This window comes from Dermacentor andersoni, chromosome 9, assembly GCF_023375885.2.
Source record: "Dermacentor andersoni chromosome 9, qqDerAnde1_hic_scaffold, whole genome shotgun sequence".
NCBI classification, from domain to species: Eukaryota; Metazoa; Arthropoda; class Arachnida; order Ixodida; family Ixodidae; genus Dermacentor; species Dermacentor andersoni.
The window spans coordinates 96,409,769-96,426,400 of NC_092822.1; the positions used below are offsets into that span (position 1 = coordinate 96,409,769).

The 16,632-nt window shown below is 49.3% G+C and overlaps 1 protein-coding gene across 1 annotated transcript in view; it reads right to left on the bottom strand.

Annotated features, from left to right (window-relative positions):
• The window catches only part of LOC126528414 (salivary peroxidase/catechol oxidase-like), a 46,266-nt gene that overhangs the window by 4,496 nt on the left and 25,138 nt on the right, over window positions 1-16,632 (bottom strand). The window contains exons 11-14 of the mRNA XM_072284573.1: window positions 15,199-15,330; window positions 12,996-13,214; window positions 11,780-11,949; window positions 9,635-9,743 (exon numbers count right to left, since the gene is read on the bottom strand). Coding sequence (XP_072140674.1) covers window positions 9,635-9,743; window positions 11,780-11,949; window positions 12,996-13,214; window positions 15,199-15,330 — 630 coding nt within the window. The remainder of the gene's footprint in view (window positions 1-9,634; window positions 9,744-11,779; window positions 11,950-12,995; window positions 13,215-15,198; window positions 15,331-16,632) is intronic.

Here is a 16,632-nt window from a genome sequence, read left to right on the forward strand (position 1 = left end):
AAGCATGTGGTTCCAGTGTTTATCACTGGGTTAATCCCGACGGTTCATTGAACGACAGCTTGGTAGACCGCCGGATCCTCGGTATACAGTTGCTGCTTGCGCTCGGCTGCATGAGCCTGTTCTTGTGCCTGGGCTGCAGCATCGGCACGGGATAGGTGAGCTCGTTCCCGGTTCTGCTCGCGGTGTTGCTGATCGAAAGCTGCCTGCTCCTCAGGAGTACGTATGACGCGTGGCCTACCTATTTCGGAGCCGGAGAGAAACTGCTGCGCGCGTGCTTGGCTGCGACGGAGAACAACGACGTCACTACTGACGCGGCCAATTGCGCGCCTCTCTTTTTTTCTTTTTCGCGCGTGGGGTTGCGCCGGAGGAGTTTTCGACGTGCAGGCGACAGACGGACGGATGGATGGACGAATCAGATGGCCACATACAGCTTTGCTCTAAAAAGAATCTATGGAGCTGAGGCGTACAATATTAGTTTTAGTACTGCGTAGAAGTGTACCAGAACATATATTATTGCATTAATAGGCGTGTCTGGTGGCACTACTTTTGCTGCTAAACCACTGGCTCACGCTCGAATTAAGCATAGAGATAGCATTTTGCAGTCAGTTTGGTTTAATACCTCGTTTTCGGACATTACTTGCTAGTTTTTTTGCACGATAAATATGACGCCACGCCAGAGAAGAAGGCGCCATCTACGTGGACGCGGCGGAGTACCGAGGGAGCAGCGACGCATACGCGGTGGTGGCTGTCGGGGCATCGACGGGTGCAACGAAGACCGCGGCGAGCGTCCGGACTCGACAGGCGCACCGGGCGGAGGAGGTGGCCATCGCCTTGGCCGTCTCCGACCCCGGATGCACTACAGTGTTGTGTGACTCTAGAACGGCAGTGAAGAACTACGCCAAGGGTAGGGTATGTAGTGAGGCTGCGCGCATACTGCGCAAGGCCGAAGACATCGGACGCACAAGCGCTGTGGTGATCAAGTGGTTTCCGGCCCACATGGGCAGTGACGTGTCGGAACGCGGGAACGTGAACCACAACGAGACGGCCAACTCGGCCGCGCGAGGACTAACCAACCGCGCAGCTGCAAGCACGGCCGACTCGGAGTGTTGGTCGCGGTGCAGTGCCAAGGAGAAGAGGACCACCTTCAACGAGATCGTGAAGTGGTACAGACTTAACAGACAGACTATGCCGCCACCTCACCCGGGGCTTACCCGGAAGGAGGCAGTGTTATACCGGCAATTACAGACGGGGTCCCTGCTCACCCCGGTGCTAGCTAAGCACGTGTGTCCGAGCGTGTACGCGAGTGACGTGTGTAGACTGTGCGCTAAGGAGAGAGCCACCGCGGCTCACATCCTCTGGGACTGTCGTATAAATCCACAAGAAGCCAGCGAGAAAACGACGATCCCGCCGCAGCTAGAGGCTGCAACGAAGATATATGACCAAGATACACAACTCAAGGCCGTCCAGCAGGTCTCGGCAGCTCTAGAGAGGCAGCGACCTCGCGAAATCGAGGAGAAAGGGGGCAGCACCCCGAGGAAGGGGGCGGCGGCCCTCTCGGATCCGCGGAAGTAGCGACGAACCAAGCCCTCGAGGAGCACAATGCACGAGATTGACGTAGTGGCCGCGTCGCGGTAAAAGCTTGTCCTCCCTGCGTGGAGGGAGCCTAACCGACTCTGCAGGCATTTTCACTAAAGTTGTTCTCTCTCTCTCTCTCTATAAATATGACGTGGGTTTCGTCTGTGGCGAAGCCAGTTAGGAATATTGCGTTACAGCGCTCCCACTGGGTATCCATTCCTCCTCCTCGAAACTTGCTGCTTGTTTTTTTACGCAACAATTCACCGTGTCCTGATTGATGCTTTTTTTTCTTCATTTATCTGGGCAAGAACACTCCGAGATAATACCTTGAACCTAGAGGCAACAACTTTCATATGCAGTCGTGCCAGCCAATCGGGAATGAGAATCGCAGGTACGCGTTTTAGAGAATGGAGAGACTGCTTCAATTCGAGCTGCTAATTTTCTCGTGCTCGTTCCATCTATAGGTGGCGTCGTGCAGAAGGAGATTAGTGGTGGACTGTGGACGAGCCCTTTTGGTTTAATTCCCTCTTTCTGATTGGCTACCCGTAGATCTTAATTAAGATACACTAAGGAGAAGTACTAAATCAGTTTAGACTGGTGCAGTATCCTCCCAAAACAATATTTTTTCTACTTTGTGGTAAGGTGTTGAATACTGCAAAAAAAAAAAAAAAAAAAAGGCTTATCATTCATTTCTTGATTGACGTGCTGAAACCCCGTCGCCGGCAAGTCAATGAAACGTCATGGATTTCAAACTATTTTCTCGTATTTGTGTCATTATATTGGTGTAGAAATTGATTCTTGCAAAGCACAGTCTTTGGCTTCTTTACCACCTTTGAAGTGAAAAAGAAAATAGCTAGGCCCAAGCGGAAGCCGTCAAAATCTGACGTCACGGTGAGCTTGTGCGGAACTTCAAGGCGGCGTCGCCACCACGTCATTTCTTGATTATCAGGCATCTTCTCGAGGTAAGTGCAGCTGTTCCACTGTGGTAGAAGGTGATTTACTAATAGAGCTCTACCTAGTTTTCTCTTTAGTCTCACTCTAATTGGTGGGACGGAGTACATGCAGAACACGTCCTTTTGTTTTCAGCCTCGCTTGCACGTTTCTGACATCCACGCAATGATTCAGCGCATGACAGGTAACGACCGTCTAATGGTTACTAGAAACAAGAAAATTGAAGGGTGTAAAAGGGATACTAACACGATATTTTTCAACTAAGTACACGAGCACCTCCCCTCCCCCCCCGCCACCGAAATGCGGCACCCATGGCCGGGAATCGAAACTGCGACATCGTGCTCCGCAGCACAGCGCCATGACCACTTGGCCAACGCCTCGGTCAGATGGCTAAGGGTAGCGAACTAGACAGAGGGAAAAAACAAAATCTTACTGACTAAACTTCATAGCAGGGGCGGACATCAGCATATTCGCACAAATCATTCGTACAATTATTATTTAACAAGTTTTATCTAAATAACTTCTAATTACTTCATAGGTGACATGTAATTCCAGAATTTAATCTCGGATAGTACTCAACGCATAACCTCTTGCTAAAAAAAAAAAAAAGAAAATCAGAGGACACCTAAGCACTTCCCATGAGTTGCGAAGGCGAAAACATTAATGTCCAATTGAACGGTGCTAAGCGGTCCTTGGAGTTTAGCGCTGCGAGTAATGTACCATCCTTTTCAAAATATGAACCGCCACCGATAACCTAGCCAAACGAGGCCGAGACGCAGAGACAATAGAGAGTTTTAGTGTTGGGGACGCAAGGCGTTGGGGCCCCACGCGCTTGGGTGCGTTTGCGTTTGCGTACGCAAGCAGAAACACGTTATAGGTTAGCGGCCCCAAACGCAAGCCGCAGTGAGGTCGCATGCGCTCGCAGCGCCATCAACGTCAGATGTTTGCTGCGTTATCATTTTTTAAAACATGAAATCAAGCATATGAAGTAAAGCACATAAAACTATTCTTATTAAAAGCAGTTAATAGAGAGGTTTACAGTGTCCGGTAATCTGGTAAACGCAGGCTGAGACATTGGGGCGGAGCCATGAACTAGAGCGGCCTGCATGGTGCTGCCACCTGGTGGCGCAAAGCTCAAACAGACAAAAACAGCTAATATTGCAGTAACCAAGTGAATTTTACTTTGCTGTGGGTATAAATTTTTGGCAGCAACACAATTATGCCAGTGCCGATAATTTACACCAGCAGCGAAGTAGAATAGACTTGGTTACAGCAATATTAGCTGCTTTTGTCAATTTGAGCTTTGCGCCGCCAGATGGATGCACCATGCAGGACGCTCCCGTTTATGGCTCCGCCCCAACACCCCAACTGCGTTTATCCGAATACCAGACATGCTAAACCTCTCTAATACATATAAAAACGACGTCTGTCGACACTTGGCGAAAGATTTATTACATTATCTACCCGCTAGCTACTCGTAAGTTCTCCTACACCGCAAGAGTCACGTGGGTAACGTGACCACTTAGGGGCAGCGATGTTTTCGGCCGGCCAAACAACCCAAGGACGCAAGTAGACGTAGCGGTCTGCGCATGCGCAGTGCCGTCGCCCCTAGTTCTTGCGTACGCAAGCCGCTTGCGTCCCCAACACTAAAACTCCCTAATAATTCTCACGGCGTAACCGCTGCGAGAATACGCCGCGCCACGCTAACGCCTTTTACGCTAACCTAACCTTAGCTAACGTAACCTAGACCTAAGCTAACCTAACCTAACGTGGACGATACGCAAAGTCAATAATCCTCACGGCGTGACATCAGGCAGTGGCATGCAACCGCGGTTGCTAAGGCGCTGTGCGTTTATTTCACTCAAAGGGGACCACTCAAAAACGCTCAAAAAAAGTGGTGGACAGCAGCATACGAAAAGCCTGCCAAGAGCGAACATACTGCTCCAGGAGAGCAGGCTGGGCCTCTGCTACGGCCCCTACTGCTCCCCCGAAAAAGTCAGTGATGTTTTTTTCAAGGTTGAGCGCCGTAAGGGGCAAGAAAGGTTTAATCCGGCATGTACTGACTCAGCACCAGGGCCGCAGGCGCGAGAAAGTCTGTCCGACGTGCCCTCAGACACAGCGATCACCAAATGGGGCGTCCGTGCCCGCTGCCTCACCGCGCGGGCAGCCAACGTCAGAGCGTACACAAACTCGACCCCACTCCGCAATGCCGGCACGCCATGGGGATAAACGCATACAACATGAGCAAAGAAACTTCTACGTCGCGCCTAGGCAAAGTCACATATTCAAGGAGCAAAAGACCCCCCCCCCATTCACTCTCTCGCACCCGCTCTTACTCGCACCTGCGCAGGAACGTCGGGCGCCTCCTAAAGTGCCACGCCCCGCTGTACTTACTAGAAATTTGTAAAAATGCCCCCTGGCCCACGCAGCAGCAGCAGGTGTACTCTTTCGCCCGCTCTGCCGCTTTGCTCCGCCGAAGAGTGCTCGTGCTGAGAGCGAGAGTGACTTGGCGTCGCGGTGATGCCCTCTCCCCTCACGCAAGACCTGTCGCGCTATCGCTGCAGCCGGTGTTCCTTCTCACCCGCTCTGCTCCGTCGAGGTGCAGCTCGTGCCGTGGCGTCGCAGCCAATGATTGCGAGTTTAGGAGCCCTTTCGCTGTTGCAGAGAACAGACGCTGGCTTTTTCGTTCAATGGGACATTTGACGCTTTCTCATCGAAATTCTCCACGTGGGAGCGGCCCGCAGCTCTGCCCTAGGGACCTTGTCAGTAAAGTTCCTTCCCTGTATGTCTGTCATCAAAATTGTGTGCCTTGCACAATCCGACAAATGTTAGTTTTACATAAAAGCGCATTGCTGTTCCTGTTAATATGTCCTCATTGCAAGAAATGAATCTTAAATGGAACATAAACCCATTTCACGGCAAATCTTGAATTAGTATTTCTCGAAATTGTTACTAGATAGTTTCTAGCAAAATTTTTGCTTCTGAGTACTGGCTGAATTCAGTTCCGCAATTACGTGTCCACAAAGCCACCGAGTGAAAAGTTATTTAGTGAAAAAATCTCAGTCTGTCGCTGCTGTGAAGGTCGGCTAGAAAAAATTATTTTATCTCGAATAATCAGAGGCAGTTGCTGCTGGAACGTGCAGTATATAGCTTCAGCATGATATTGCGCTCAGACACAATGTAGCGCAGTGACTGCAAGTGACAGTGCGTTGTAATCAAGAGGAACGGGCTGTCTAATTTGTCCCTTATTGGTTTGCATATGATGGCCGACGGTCACACGTATGCTGCTTGGATGAGACATTCGTACGCCTTTTCTGGGTCCCCCCGCGTCCTATGGTGCTGAGAGGCAAGTGACGGGAGAAGTGCCTTGAGAGATTGTACCATCGGCTTGCTATTCAGAACAAAAAGCTTCAAGTCTAGTACTCCCAAAAGAACTCTGCGCAGACGGCTTTCTCTGCAACGCTCATGTTCCTTAAGTCTATGGGCCCACATAACACACGTTGGGAGCGCCACCTGCTGCCGTGGGATTATATAGGCGGTTTAATCCGTTTCTGAGCCTCACCAGTTTTAATGGGGTTAGCATATTCTTTGGGAACTTCGCCCAGTTTGCGGTATGTTTGTCTGCATCTAACCTATTTCACGCCAACTTGGGTTCCTGGGTTTGTGTAGCTCGGTGTATGCGCCGCTCTTCAGTTACAAAAGAATAAACACCCTTTAAAATTTAACCGGTACCGGGCGAAATCGAACCCGCAACATATATATTCAGGCAATCTTGTTTGAATGTATATTCAAACACGCGCCAGGCGCGAACTTCACGGCGTCGCCACTAGATGGCGTAGCGTGTCCAGAGTGTGGAAACGTGGGAGAGGAGCTCAGCTGCAGTACACGCCTCATACAAGACGCGTTACGGCGGTGGCATTACATTGTTTCGTTATATTGCTTCAGCGTTAATCGCATTAACCTCAACAGTCATCCAGAGCTGGCTTCTGGCGGTATTTTGAAGACAAGCTCTTTTTAGATGACTTCACACGGGTCTGGATTATCTAGGTATCGTGTAACCACTCTCAGGAATAAAACAATCAACGGTCTAGAATATAAGGTCTTCTTAGATGACTTCACACGGGTTTGGATTATCTACGTATCGTGTAACCACTCTCAAGAATAAAAAAGAAACGTCTTCCAGAGTGTCAGCGAGCCGAAAGAAGTAACAAAATGTACGTCTCAACGAAACAAGAAGCCAGGATTAGTCGCCGAGTAGGTAAAATTAACGGTACGGGCGTAATTAGTGCAAAAATAATCGAAAATTAACCACAGAGCACTATACCCCTGTAAAGGGTGCATCGCCGTAGCTGGAGACATGTCGTGGCAAAGCCGCCGTACGACATACTTTGGGGAAATGGAGCGAGTTCGCTTGGACTAAACAGGGCTCGCGCGAGGCAATGGTGCGTGGAAGGCGGCTTCGGCGGCGCCTACAAGAAGTGAGTCCCAGAGTAGGTAAAATTAACGGTATGGATGTAATTAGCGCAACAACAGTGTCCAAAATTAACCACATTGCACCATAGACTGCACTGTCCCCGGGATCGCCTCACCCGGCCTCTTGGTCAAACAAAGAAAACGTCAAACAAGTGTCCACACTTAAGTAGACGAGCTCGGCGTAATTGCGCGTCAAATACGATACGAATAAGATACAAAATGATTGAATAATGAACATGAAAGAAAGAATAGAAATACATAATCAAAAGGGTGAAACACGATAGCATTCAAAGATCCCTGACTGCTTTCTCACACTTCCCGGCAACTGCAGCGTATGTAACCGTAATGTGTACCGGGAAACGCTCGCGGCGGACGCTATGCACGAAGGCGGATTTCCTGGTAGAAACGTGGCCTCTTGCATGGGTTGCGATGCGGTGGAGGCGAACGGCATTTGGAAGAATTTCAAGGAAACTGGCGCGCCGCTCCGTGGACTCCGAGATATTCACGCGCCGGCGCGCTGAAATGGCGGACGCCGTGTCCGGTCTATGAATGGTAGAGACGACGCAAAAGGGGTTTGAGTTTTCGCGTAAAAGAATTATGTTTTCTTCTATATTCAAATTACAATCCGACGCTATCATGTCTGTAGGTTTTGTGTAAGTCGTACTGTACGATATTTTTCTGCGTATTTTAGCTTGAGAAGTACAATAGGTTCAGTACCTTCCTTGCGCCACATGGAGGGCCTGGGTATGGGTGGTTCGAAGCTATGTTTGCCGAAACGACACTGGACGCTGACGTCGACACCAGATTTTCTGGGACACGGGACCCTTATGCTGTCGCGTTAAAATGCAATCGTCGTATCATTTTAATCAGCGTACGGCGACCTTGTTTTTAGCGAGCGTCGACACTTGGTTTACCCAGTCTTATTTTAGTATGATAGCAACTATATGGGCACTCCAGGCGAATTTTCGCCGTCGCCGTAATGTTCCATATGAAGTACAAACCCTATGTAAGCGATTTTACGCGCGACGGCGCAAGTGATGGGACGGAGATGGCGGTCGCATCCGCTCGTCGCCTACAAGTTGAACCTCACGCAAGCGACGGCTCTCCAGTGTTACCGGTACGTGGGCAGCAAATCAGCACCGAAACTTGCGTGATGAATGCTCTAATAACTTAAGTTGGTTTGTGTTGCCTGTACATATTAACAAAATATTTCTGAATGTCTTGCAGTAGGTTTTGTATGCGTTGCACACATCAAAATTCGCTCCTTCGCTTGTTCCCTGCGACAACCTGTAGTACATCACCGATGTACATCCTGTCCGGCTTCGCATTATTGGCTAGTCTGTAATACCACTTCTGGGAGACGGGCGACGAATTCTAGGTGTCCAGAACCGAGCGATTTGGTCGCGCGACGGCCCGTTTCGTCGCTCGAAGCCGTCGCTCGTCGCTGCCCCTCGCAAAGTCGCCCACATGGGGGTTTGGGCTTGAAAACTGAGCGCTATAAGAACTTATCGCACCCCGCATGCCGCATGCTGTAGGTATATGAGGAAAAGCGCGCGAGGGTGAGTTGAGAAGGATTGTGGATTGATGCGCTCCGTCTTGCCGCGCGCCGAAGTTGGAAGATCGCGCGATCAAAAGCGCGCGTGCGCTAAACCGCTAGACGTGGGGGGGGGGGGGGGGCAGGAGTAGTCAGTGGCAAGATGTCTGGTAGCTGCATGCGCGCTGCGTTCCCGCGCGCCTAGTGTTGGAGGTCACGCAATCCCAATTTTCTGAGACGTGGTGAAGCGAGACGCAGCGCGCGTCGTTCAATCCGCAATGCTGGCGCTCCTAATCACGCCAGCGTTGTAACAGCGAGTGTTAGTTGTCATCGAGTGAAGTCTGTTGTTTGCCTGTGTACGTGCACGTGACACCATGATTGTTAATTTAACTATAGTAAGTGAATGCTTACTACCGTGTACAGGACCGATAAAGCTACGAATCTTACTTTCGTGTGGTTGTCTAATACTTTGCTATTGCTATCAATGCTTCAGCTTTCAGGAGAGACTGCGAGTTTTTTGTACCTCTTACACCTTCCTGCCGTGCCGGCATAGCGATCCAGAACACGAAAGAGAAAAAGAGTTGTATTAGTAAATTAAACAATACTAAGAGAGCCACGCTAGCCGCGACAGCCAGAAAAGACGCGAGAAATTGAGAACCAGACGTGATGCCCATTTGAAGCTCCCATGACTGCCATGACTTCACGGATTTTGACGGCCTCTGCTGGGGCCTGGTCTTTTTTTTTTTGCCGGCTAAACGTTGTATGCTAAAGGAATCAAAGACTGTACACAGCAAGCTTCGAGAAGATTTGCTGCCCCTCAACGGCCCAAATACGGGAACACACATCGAAATCCGTGACGTCACACTGACGTACCGGCGTTAGCTAGTTTCCGGCGCGAAATTCAGCAACTGAGAGCTTGGTCTTCGCTTTCTCTTCTCGTAATCAACGCCTCACCCCGAAATTTGCTAAGAGACAGTTCTGGAAGTACGCTTTATCAGCCTAAGTTGATTTCGTATTTCCATTTAGCGTCTCTATATTTCACCGCTTTTGTATCCTCTCTCTCTCTCTTATTCGCGTTTCCGTTCACGTTCGTGTACTCACTCTGCCAACTCCGGGCGGAACATGGTCCTGGTCTGGACCGAGGTGAGCGAGTAGCAGTTGTCACAGAGGATGTGCGCCAGCGTCGTCTTGCGGATCTCCTGCACTTGTTCTGCGAGGCAAAAAGAACGGAGCTGTGGGGGCGGCACCGAGTGAACTGTAAAAAGCGGCTTAGTAAGGTGCACAGTCGGGCACCAACCTTTATCTCACTGAAAAAAATAATATTGCATACATCGTCCTCAATCGTCATCCTAGGCGACCCCGCTTCGTTGTGTCACTGAAGTTGCAGGAATAAGTTACGCCAGCACATTTTTCGACTGACTGGTCGCAAAGAAAAGGGGGTTGTCTAGTTTATGCGGTCGGCTGAAAGAAGAACGTTGACGGTGCTTCGTTCAGGTGTGTCAGGTGTGCGCATGCGCTTCCTGTTGCGGTTTCTGTAATATGCAAATTTCTTCGTTTTGCGTCAATACTTGAATCCTTGTATGCATCGATGTCATTTACCGATTGTATTTTGTTATAAATTGTACCACGTGCCCCTTTCACACTATGTCTCTTCGTAGGTCCGTGAGGTCTCTCTAAATAATAAAAAAAAGAGGTATCTGTCTTGAACGTTCTAATTACAATAAACTAATTTGAGGGGATACCGCCTGATTCGGTCTTCCCCGTGCTATGTAAAGGTCTGCAATTCAGAATGTGGTGCTCTACTATAAAGTGCCACGAGAAGTGCTCGGGAGCTTAATCTAGTAAAGCATCATGGAGCAAGGAAAAAGACCAGCAGGGATCTAGCATAACCTCAAGCAGCTAGCCTCAGCAAGGCAACCTCCTCTGACGCCGCCCTTCCCTCTCTTCGGGAACTAGCTGCGCGTTGGCTCTTGAGAAACAGGGCCTCCGTAGTTGCCGGACCTTTCAAGGCGTTGTTTGCTTCGGGGTAGCCTCCTGTAACACCATTTTTACGATTGGCCCGCACCACGTGGTCTTTTCTCTACTCTTCTGCATGCGCTCTGCGGAGGCTAGAAATTACCGCTTGCCTGTGACGTAGTGAGGGCCTGTTTACCAGTAACGTGGCTGCTTGGACGTGTCGGTAAGAAATGACTGAACATTTCAAGCGCACAACCAGACGAGGGCTGTGAAACGAGACGGGAGACACGGGCGCTAACTTGCAACAATTTATTGAGAACCGCGAAGGGTATTTACCTATAAAGGTATCTCGTGGCCGTACATCACGCAAGCGCAGCCAGCAAAACAATCGGTGGTGATGCAAGCAGTGTAATTCCTCCGGAGTTTAAGAGCAATCGACGGTTTGGACGCACAGTTTTCGCCTAAACCATCAATCATCTCTGCCTCGATGATTTCACGCGTGAGTTGACATCTGCTTCTCGTGATAGCGGTGCATGTTCGATAGATTGGCACGCAGCCCGGTTTCACACAGGGGTCTGCCACTTTGGCCGGAACTGGGAACAGCGCTACGACTATCAGTAAGTTTCACACTTCCTAGAGGGCACATCAGGGAATCCTCCGCACTTGTCCCTCGCATTCCTACCGTGATCCCGGAGGCGATCACTTACACACCTGCCACTTTAGCCTATGTATACGTTATATCTTGCCACAAGAAATTAGTATGCTGTACAGGACTGACTCCGCACATTTGACGAACTTGTCCTTGTACTTCTTTTGCACCCAAGCTTGTGACAGGCACGGGAATTGGTCATTCTGCGCAGTTTTTGAAGCTCTTCAGGAGCAAGTTAGCGCTCGCGTGTCTTCCGTCTTCTTTGACTGTCCTGGCCTGGTTGTAAGCTTCAGGCTTTTTACTCATGCCTATTTACCATGAGCCTTTTCTTTACATTCTTTATGACTAAGCTTCAAATTATCATGTGGTGCTCTCTCCTAGTCTTTTTTCCACGCTCCATGTAGGGCATAAACATGTTCATTTTGATGGGAGCGTGGGCCTATGCGGTATTTTCGATAGGATTTGGAAACGACACGATAAGCTGAAAGTTGTAACATACAGAATGGTGCGACGCACCATTCTGTCCACCTTTGACATTTACTTTTTTTTAACCTGCCACGTAAAAGAATACGAGGCGCGCGAGAACGTAGTCTGGTGAGACAGAGAGCGAGAATGAGAGAAATGTGTGAGGGCGTCCTCACCTGGCGCGAAGGACCCGGCTTGTCCCTCGTGCTCGTAGTAGAACCGGTCACCGAACTTGAGCCGACGGAACTGCTGTCCCAGGATGCAGGCGAACGTGGGACCGACCAGGCCGCCCTGGACGCTGGTCTCCGTGATGCCGCCCGTGAAGAGGTCGATGTCCGTCACGTCACTGCGGGAGATAGGGAGAGCCGTCGATACAGGGAGAGAGACGGACATTGAAAACTGTACAGCCCGATGGCATAGACAAATGGGTGTATTGACGGTATATATAGGGATACTGATACGTTGACACATATGCAACCAGACCGATCTGCACGCACGCACGCACGCACGCACGCACGCACGCACGCACGCACGCACGCACGCACGCACGCACGCACGCACGCACGCACACACACACACACACACACACACACACATATATATATATATATATATATATATATTGACGTGGCACGCAGAACATGCCGTTCGACATCGTAGTGCCTTCAGCTAGTAAAGCGGCGGATATAGCAGTACTTTTCAGTCAGATAGACGTGTGTATGGATAGCCCGTTCACCCATACTATAATTGTATTCCAAGGTGCTGCAGACTCCACTGAAAGAAAGGCAAAGGGGCAGGACGATCCTTTGCGAATTTTGTAGTGAGTCCTCGTAATTACAGAGTAAATAAATGTCCACCTAGTGCACAGTCAGCCAGGTCAAGTTTTTTTTTTTTCACAAAAAGAATTCACTCAATGGCTTAGGGCACATGAGCAGGTTAACTGTTGACTGCAGGTAATAAGTGGAAGGAAAAATCTCTTTCACCGTTGCTGACGCATCAGGGCACATATAACATACCGTCAGAAATGACACTGCATTCAGTGCAGTGGCCGTTTAGCAATACACTTTATTATATTTCGCTCTGCAGAATGAAGTGAAATAAAGCCACACTGGGATCATTGACCTGCAGGTCAATGATCGCGTTTTTTTTCCCTTGTAATTACAAGTCAAATACACAAATGTGTACGCCTAGGCTGAAGGCGATAGGTAGTCTATATATATATATATATATATATATAGATATAGATATATATATATGGTAGATGGTACTCGTTCTATGCCGACCTCGCCCCCCACATGTCCGCGAGGTGCTTAATATGGTCGCTATCCACTGTACACCGGACCCGCGTTCATGTACTGTCCAACATACGCGTCGCGGACCGTTTCCACTCACTCGTAGAGCGTGCTGTACAGCTGCACCACGTGCGCGGGCGTGTACTGGAGCAGGTCCTCGAAGGTGGTGGCCTGGTAGCCCGTGCAGTACTGCAGGTAGTCCACGTACGGCCGCAGACCGTGCTCGCGGCCCCGCTGCAGGTTGAGCGCGATCAGGTCCAGACCGTACGAGTCGTTGCGAAGCCGGTACAGGTGGTGGGTGACGCCCTCCGTGATGAAGCTGCACGTGCGAGAGAGGCATTCGTGAGCGCCGAGCAGGACCAGTCGTGGGTCGCCAGGTCGCGCGTCCCTGGTCTGCCATATATCGCCTGCTATAGGATTGACAGCAGCCACTTATAACTGAGCACATCGTTTTCTGAGTCCACACAGGTTACGTGCAAAAACGCCTGCGTAAAGCGTAAAACTGACCAGTGTAAAAAACACTAACGAATGCCGAAGGTCACAGACTGCTGTTTTAAATGTCTCAGGATGTGTACCGGGTGCTTGCGCGAAGATTAACAAGGTCCCTGTATGTCGCAGCCGCGATGTCCTTTCTGGGATGAAGTAATTGTGCAACTGGCTGCATACATGTATACACGAAAGGATTTGTGTAGAGCCTCGCCTCCCCCCTCCTGACACTGCCACCCCCCCCCCCCCCCCCCGCCTGTGTGATGTGTGACTGTCGCAGTTACTGGAGTATGCTGCCGGTATTAGTGGCAGCACAGACACTATTTCTGCATTTGTCACTGGTCTTCACGTGCGCACTGCTTCTTGGCATTTTCTTCTCGCTTTCTTTTCCTTCTTTATTCTTGCCTCAGAAGTGCATTTGTAATTTCAGAATAGCCGGCTCTACAGAGGTCCACCTTTGCATATATTTATACACGAAAAGAAAAAAAAGAAACCCCTGAGGGGAATTTTGTACAAATAAAAATAAAGAAGCTTGTTTCAGGTGGCGGGCGTCCAGCATGACGCGATAATCGCTGATGGCCTTATCAGATATTTGCTATTCACCGACTCACCTTTCGCAAACTTAACGCAATAGGCAAATGCAAAGCCAGCCAATTTTTAATGCATGTTCATACGCAAATCAAGTTTAAACATGCCGGTCCTCGAAAGGTGCCGAAATATATGCTGATGCTCCGTGTGGCAGTTTTTCACGAGTCTGATTCTCGGCCGATTTAATTAGAGCACCACTGTATTCCCCGTTCGTTTTGGGAACATTGAAGTCAGTGCGTACCTCAAAGGGTAGCTTAGCAGATGTTCAGGCATGTTTCCTGAGGCTAGCGACTACCGAAAACGTCAATACCAGGAGCTGCCAGTTTGTACGTGCAACAAGGTTGCAAAGTTCTTTTCAATGTCCTATCATGCGACAATATACAACAAAGAAATGTGCAGCACTTGCCTGGCTAGCATAACTATCAGTACAGATAGAGGTACTATGAATGGTTAGGGGCAACAACACAACGAGAACCATGACAAAAAAAAAAATAATCCGTGTTTATATTTGTGGCAATGATACAGAAAACAAAAGAACGTCCAACCGACCTGTCAGGCATTAATAAAAAGGAAATCTGGTTTATTTATTGTTATTCAATAGAAAAAATAAATACTAAAGTTGGAACGTTTGCCCATCCCGAGTGGGTCTAGTGACCCAAGTTGGTGGGAAAGAGGTTAGATCGGCACCGACATCGATACCAGAAAGTTCGTGAAGGTATTGACAGGTGCACTTGTTTATCTTTCTCGGGAGACCGCTTCTCACCGGCTAACAAATGGTAAACGCTATCGCTCACCGCAGGACACGCCTGCATGTATCGGAAATTTTTCGAATTTTATCGATGGTTCTGTCCCTTGTCTGTTGTCACTGCACCGTATTTAAGCTGAGTGCATGCGCGATGCGAATTCTGTAGTACTTTCTGGAAGAGACACGCGGGCACCAACGATTACTCTGGAATCTTCGATGACTTATGTATAAAAGCCGAAACGCTTGACTCGCAGATCATATTTTCGACGATCTCCGACTGTGTTCACCGCTATCGCTGTGCTTTGAGTGTAACATGCTTTTGTGGGCACAGGTTCGCCCAATAAAAAAGTTAAGTTATTCGCGGTTTTGCTGCTGTGTCTTTTTTTTTCTAACGTCGCTACTACGTGACAATATCCCAAGAAAACTAATTGAAATGAGAAATTTCTTCCTGAATCAAACCACAACAGCAAAGGCCCGCGCTCACCTGTCGTAGTGCTGTCCCGGCTGTCGAAGCAGTCCCCTAATGACGTTGTCCGTGTCTCCGTGGTACAAGTAGAAGGGGAAGAAGTAGAAGTCCTGCAGTTCGAACGGGCTGCGCTGGCCTTCAATGTCGATCCTGCGCGCACAGACACGACGATGAGGGGAGAGAAAGCACCGAGTTGATGCGCGTTCGCGGGTCCAAGAAGTTGCGAGCCAATCAAAGTCAGCACGATCGTTCGTTGACGGTGTCACGTCAACAAAAATCGGCACTAGCACACTTCGTCAAAGTACACGGAATGATGCAACCCAGAAGTGCGTCTGGACTCCGTGGACTGGAGGCAATTTGCTCGGAACATGTGTTGCTATCGGGCTAGCTGCAGACTCCTTCCCGCTCTACGATTGGCTGTCTCGGCTGCCTACGGTCAAGGAGGACAGAGACGTACACGCCAGCTGATGTGCCTCAGAAGTCGCCAAGGAGCCAAGCGAGGGCCTAACTTACTGCCAGTATCCCTAATCGCTTGCTGCCGTCTCGGCGGCACGGTAGACTGTGCGACTGCAGCGCTGGCTTGCCAATGAAGCACTGTTCGGTCAAAAGCAGATTGCCTAGGCCTAGGCTATGCCGGAGGGCGTGCATCCACTCCGTGTAGCAGCACACCGCTGTCAACCTTTAGGCGCGTGTGCTGCCGACTGCACTCGGATTCGACCAAGGCGTGTCCGTACAGGGGAGTCCAGCGAGAAAATGAATGGGTACTAGGTTTTCGAACAATGGGGATTGCTGTCGATATGCAAGCTCGAACTTCTCTTGCCGGTATGCATACCCGCAAGGTACGCGTTGAAGCGCGTGTCACGCAGGCTATAGTAATCTCAAATGCTCTACTGATGCCTCCGTTTGCCGGTTACATTGCCCTCCTAGAGTAGCAGTTGTAAGAGATCCAGTATATCGTAGCGACTAAAAAGCACCCCGAGACTTCTGCAACATCAGTCAGAACCTTGCCTCACGCATTGCGTCTTGATTGCATCGCGAAAGGAAGGGCATTTGTTTAAGATATTTAAAAATATCTTGTGGCAGATAGTGCGATAGCCCTTAAGTTGGATTACTTGAAGAGGCGGGCGCTATTGTCACGAGAAATCTAAATGCATAATCGACTAGTTGACAAAATTTCATTAATTTACTCAGTACTTTATGGCAGATATTGTAATTTACGCATTGTAACAGAAAAGTTCTAATATACGGTTTAAAAAAGTCGCAGTCTCGTCCGAAAGGCGAAACATATAGATTGCGATAGCACTTTAGTATAGCCAACTGTACGAAGTAAGGATAGTAGTTTTATCGGCCCTATAAACTTGTAAACATTCGCTTACTACCTAAATTAACAAGCATGGTGTCACGAGCGCAGAAGCAAACAAGAACACATTTCACTCCATGACAGCGCACTCG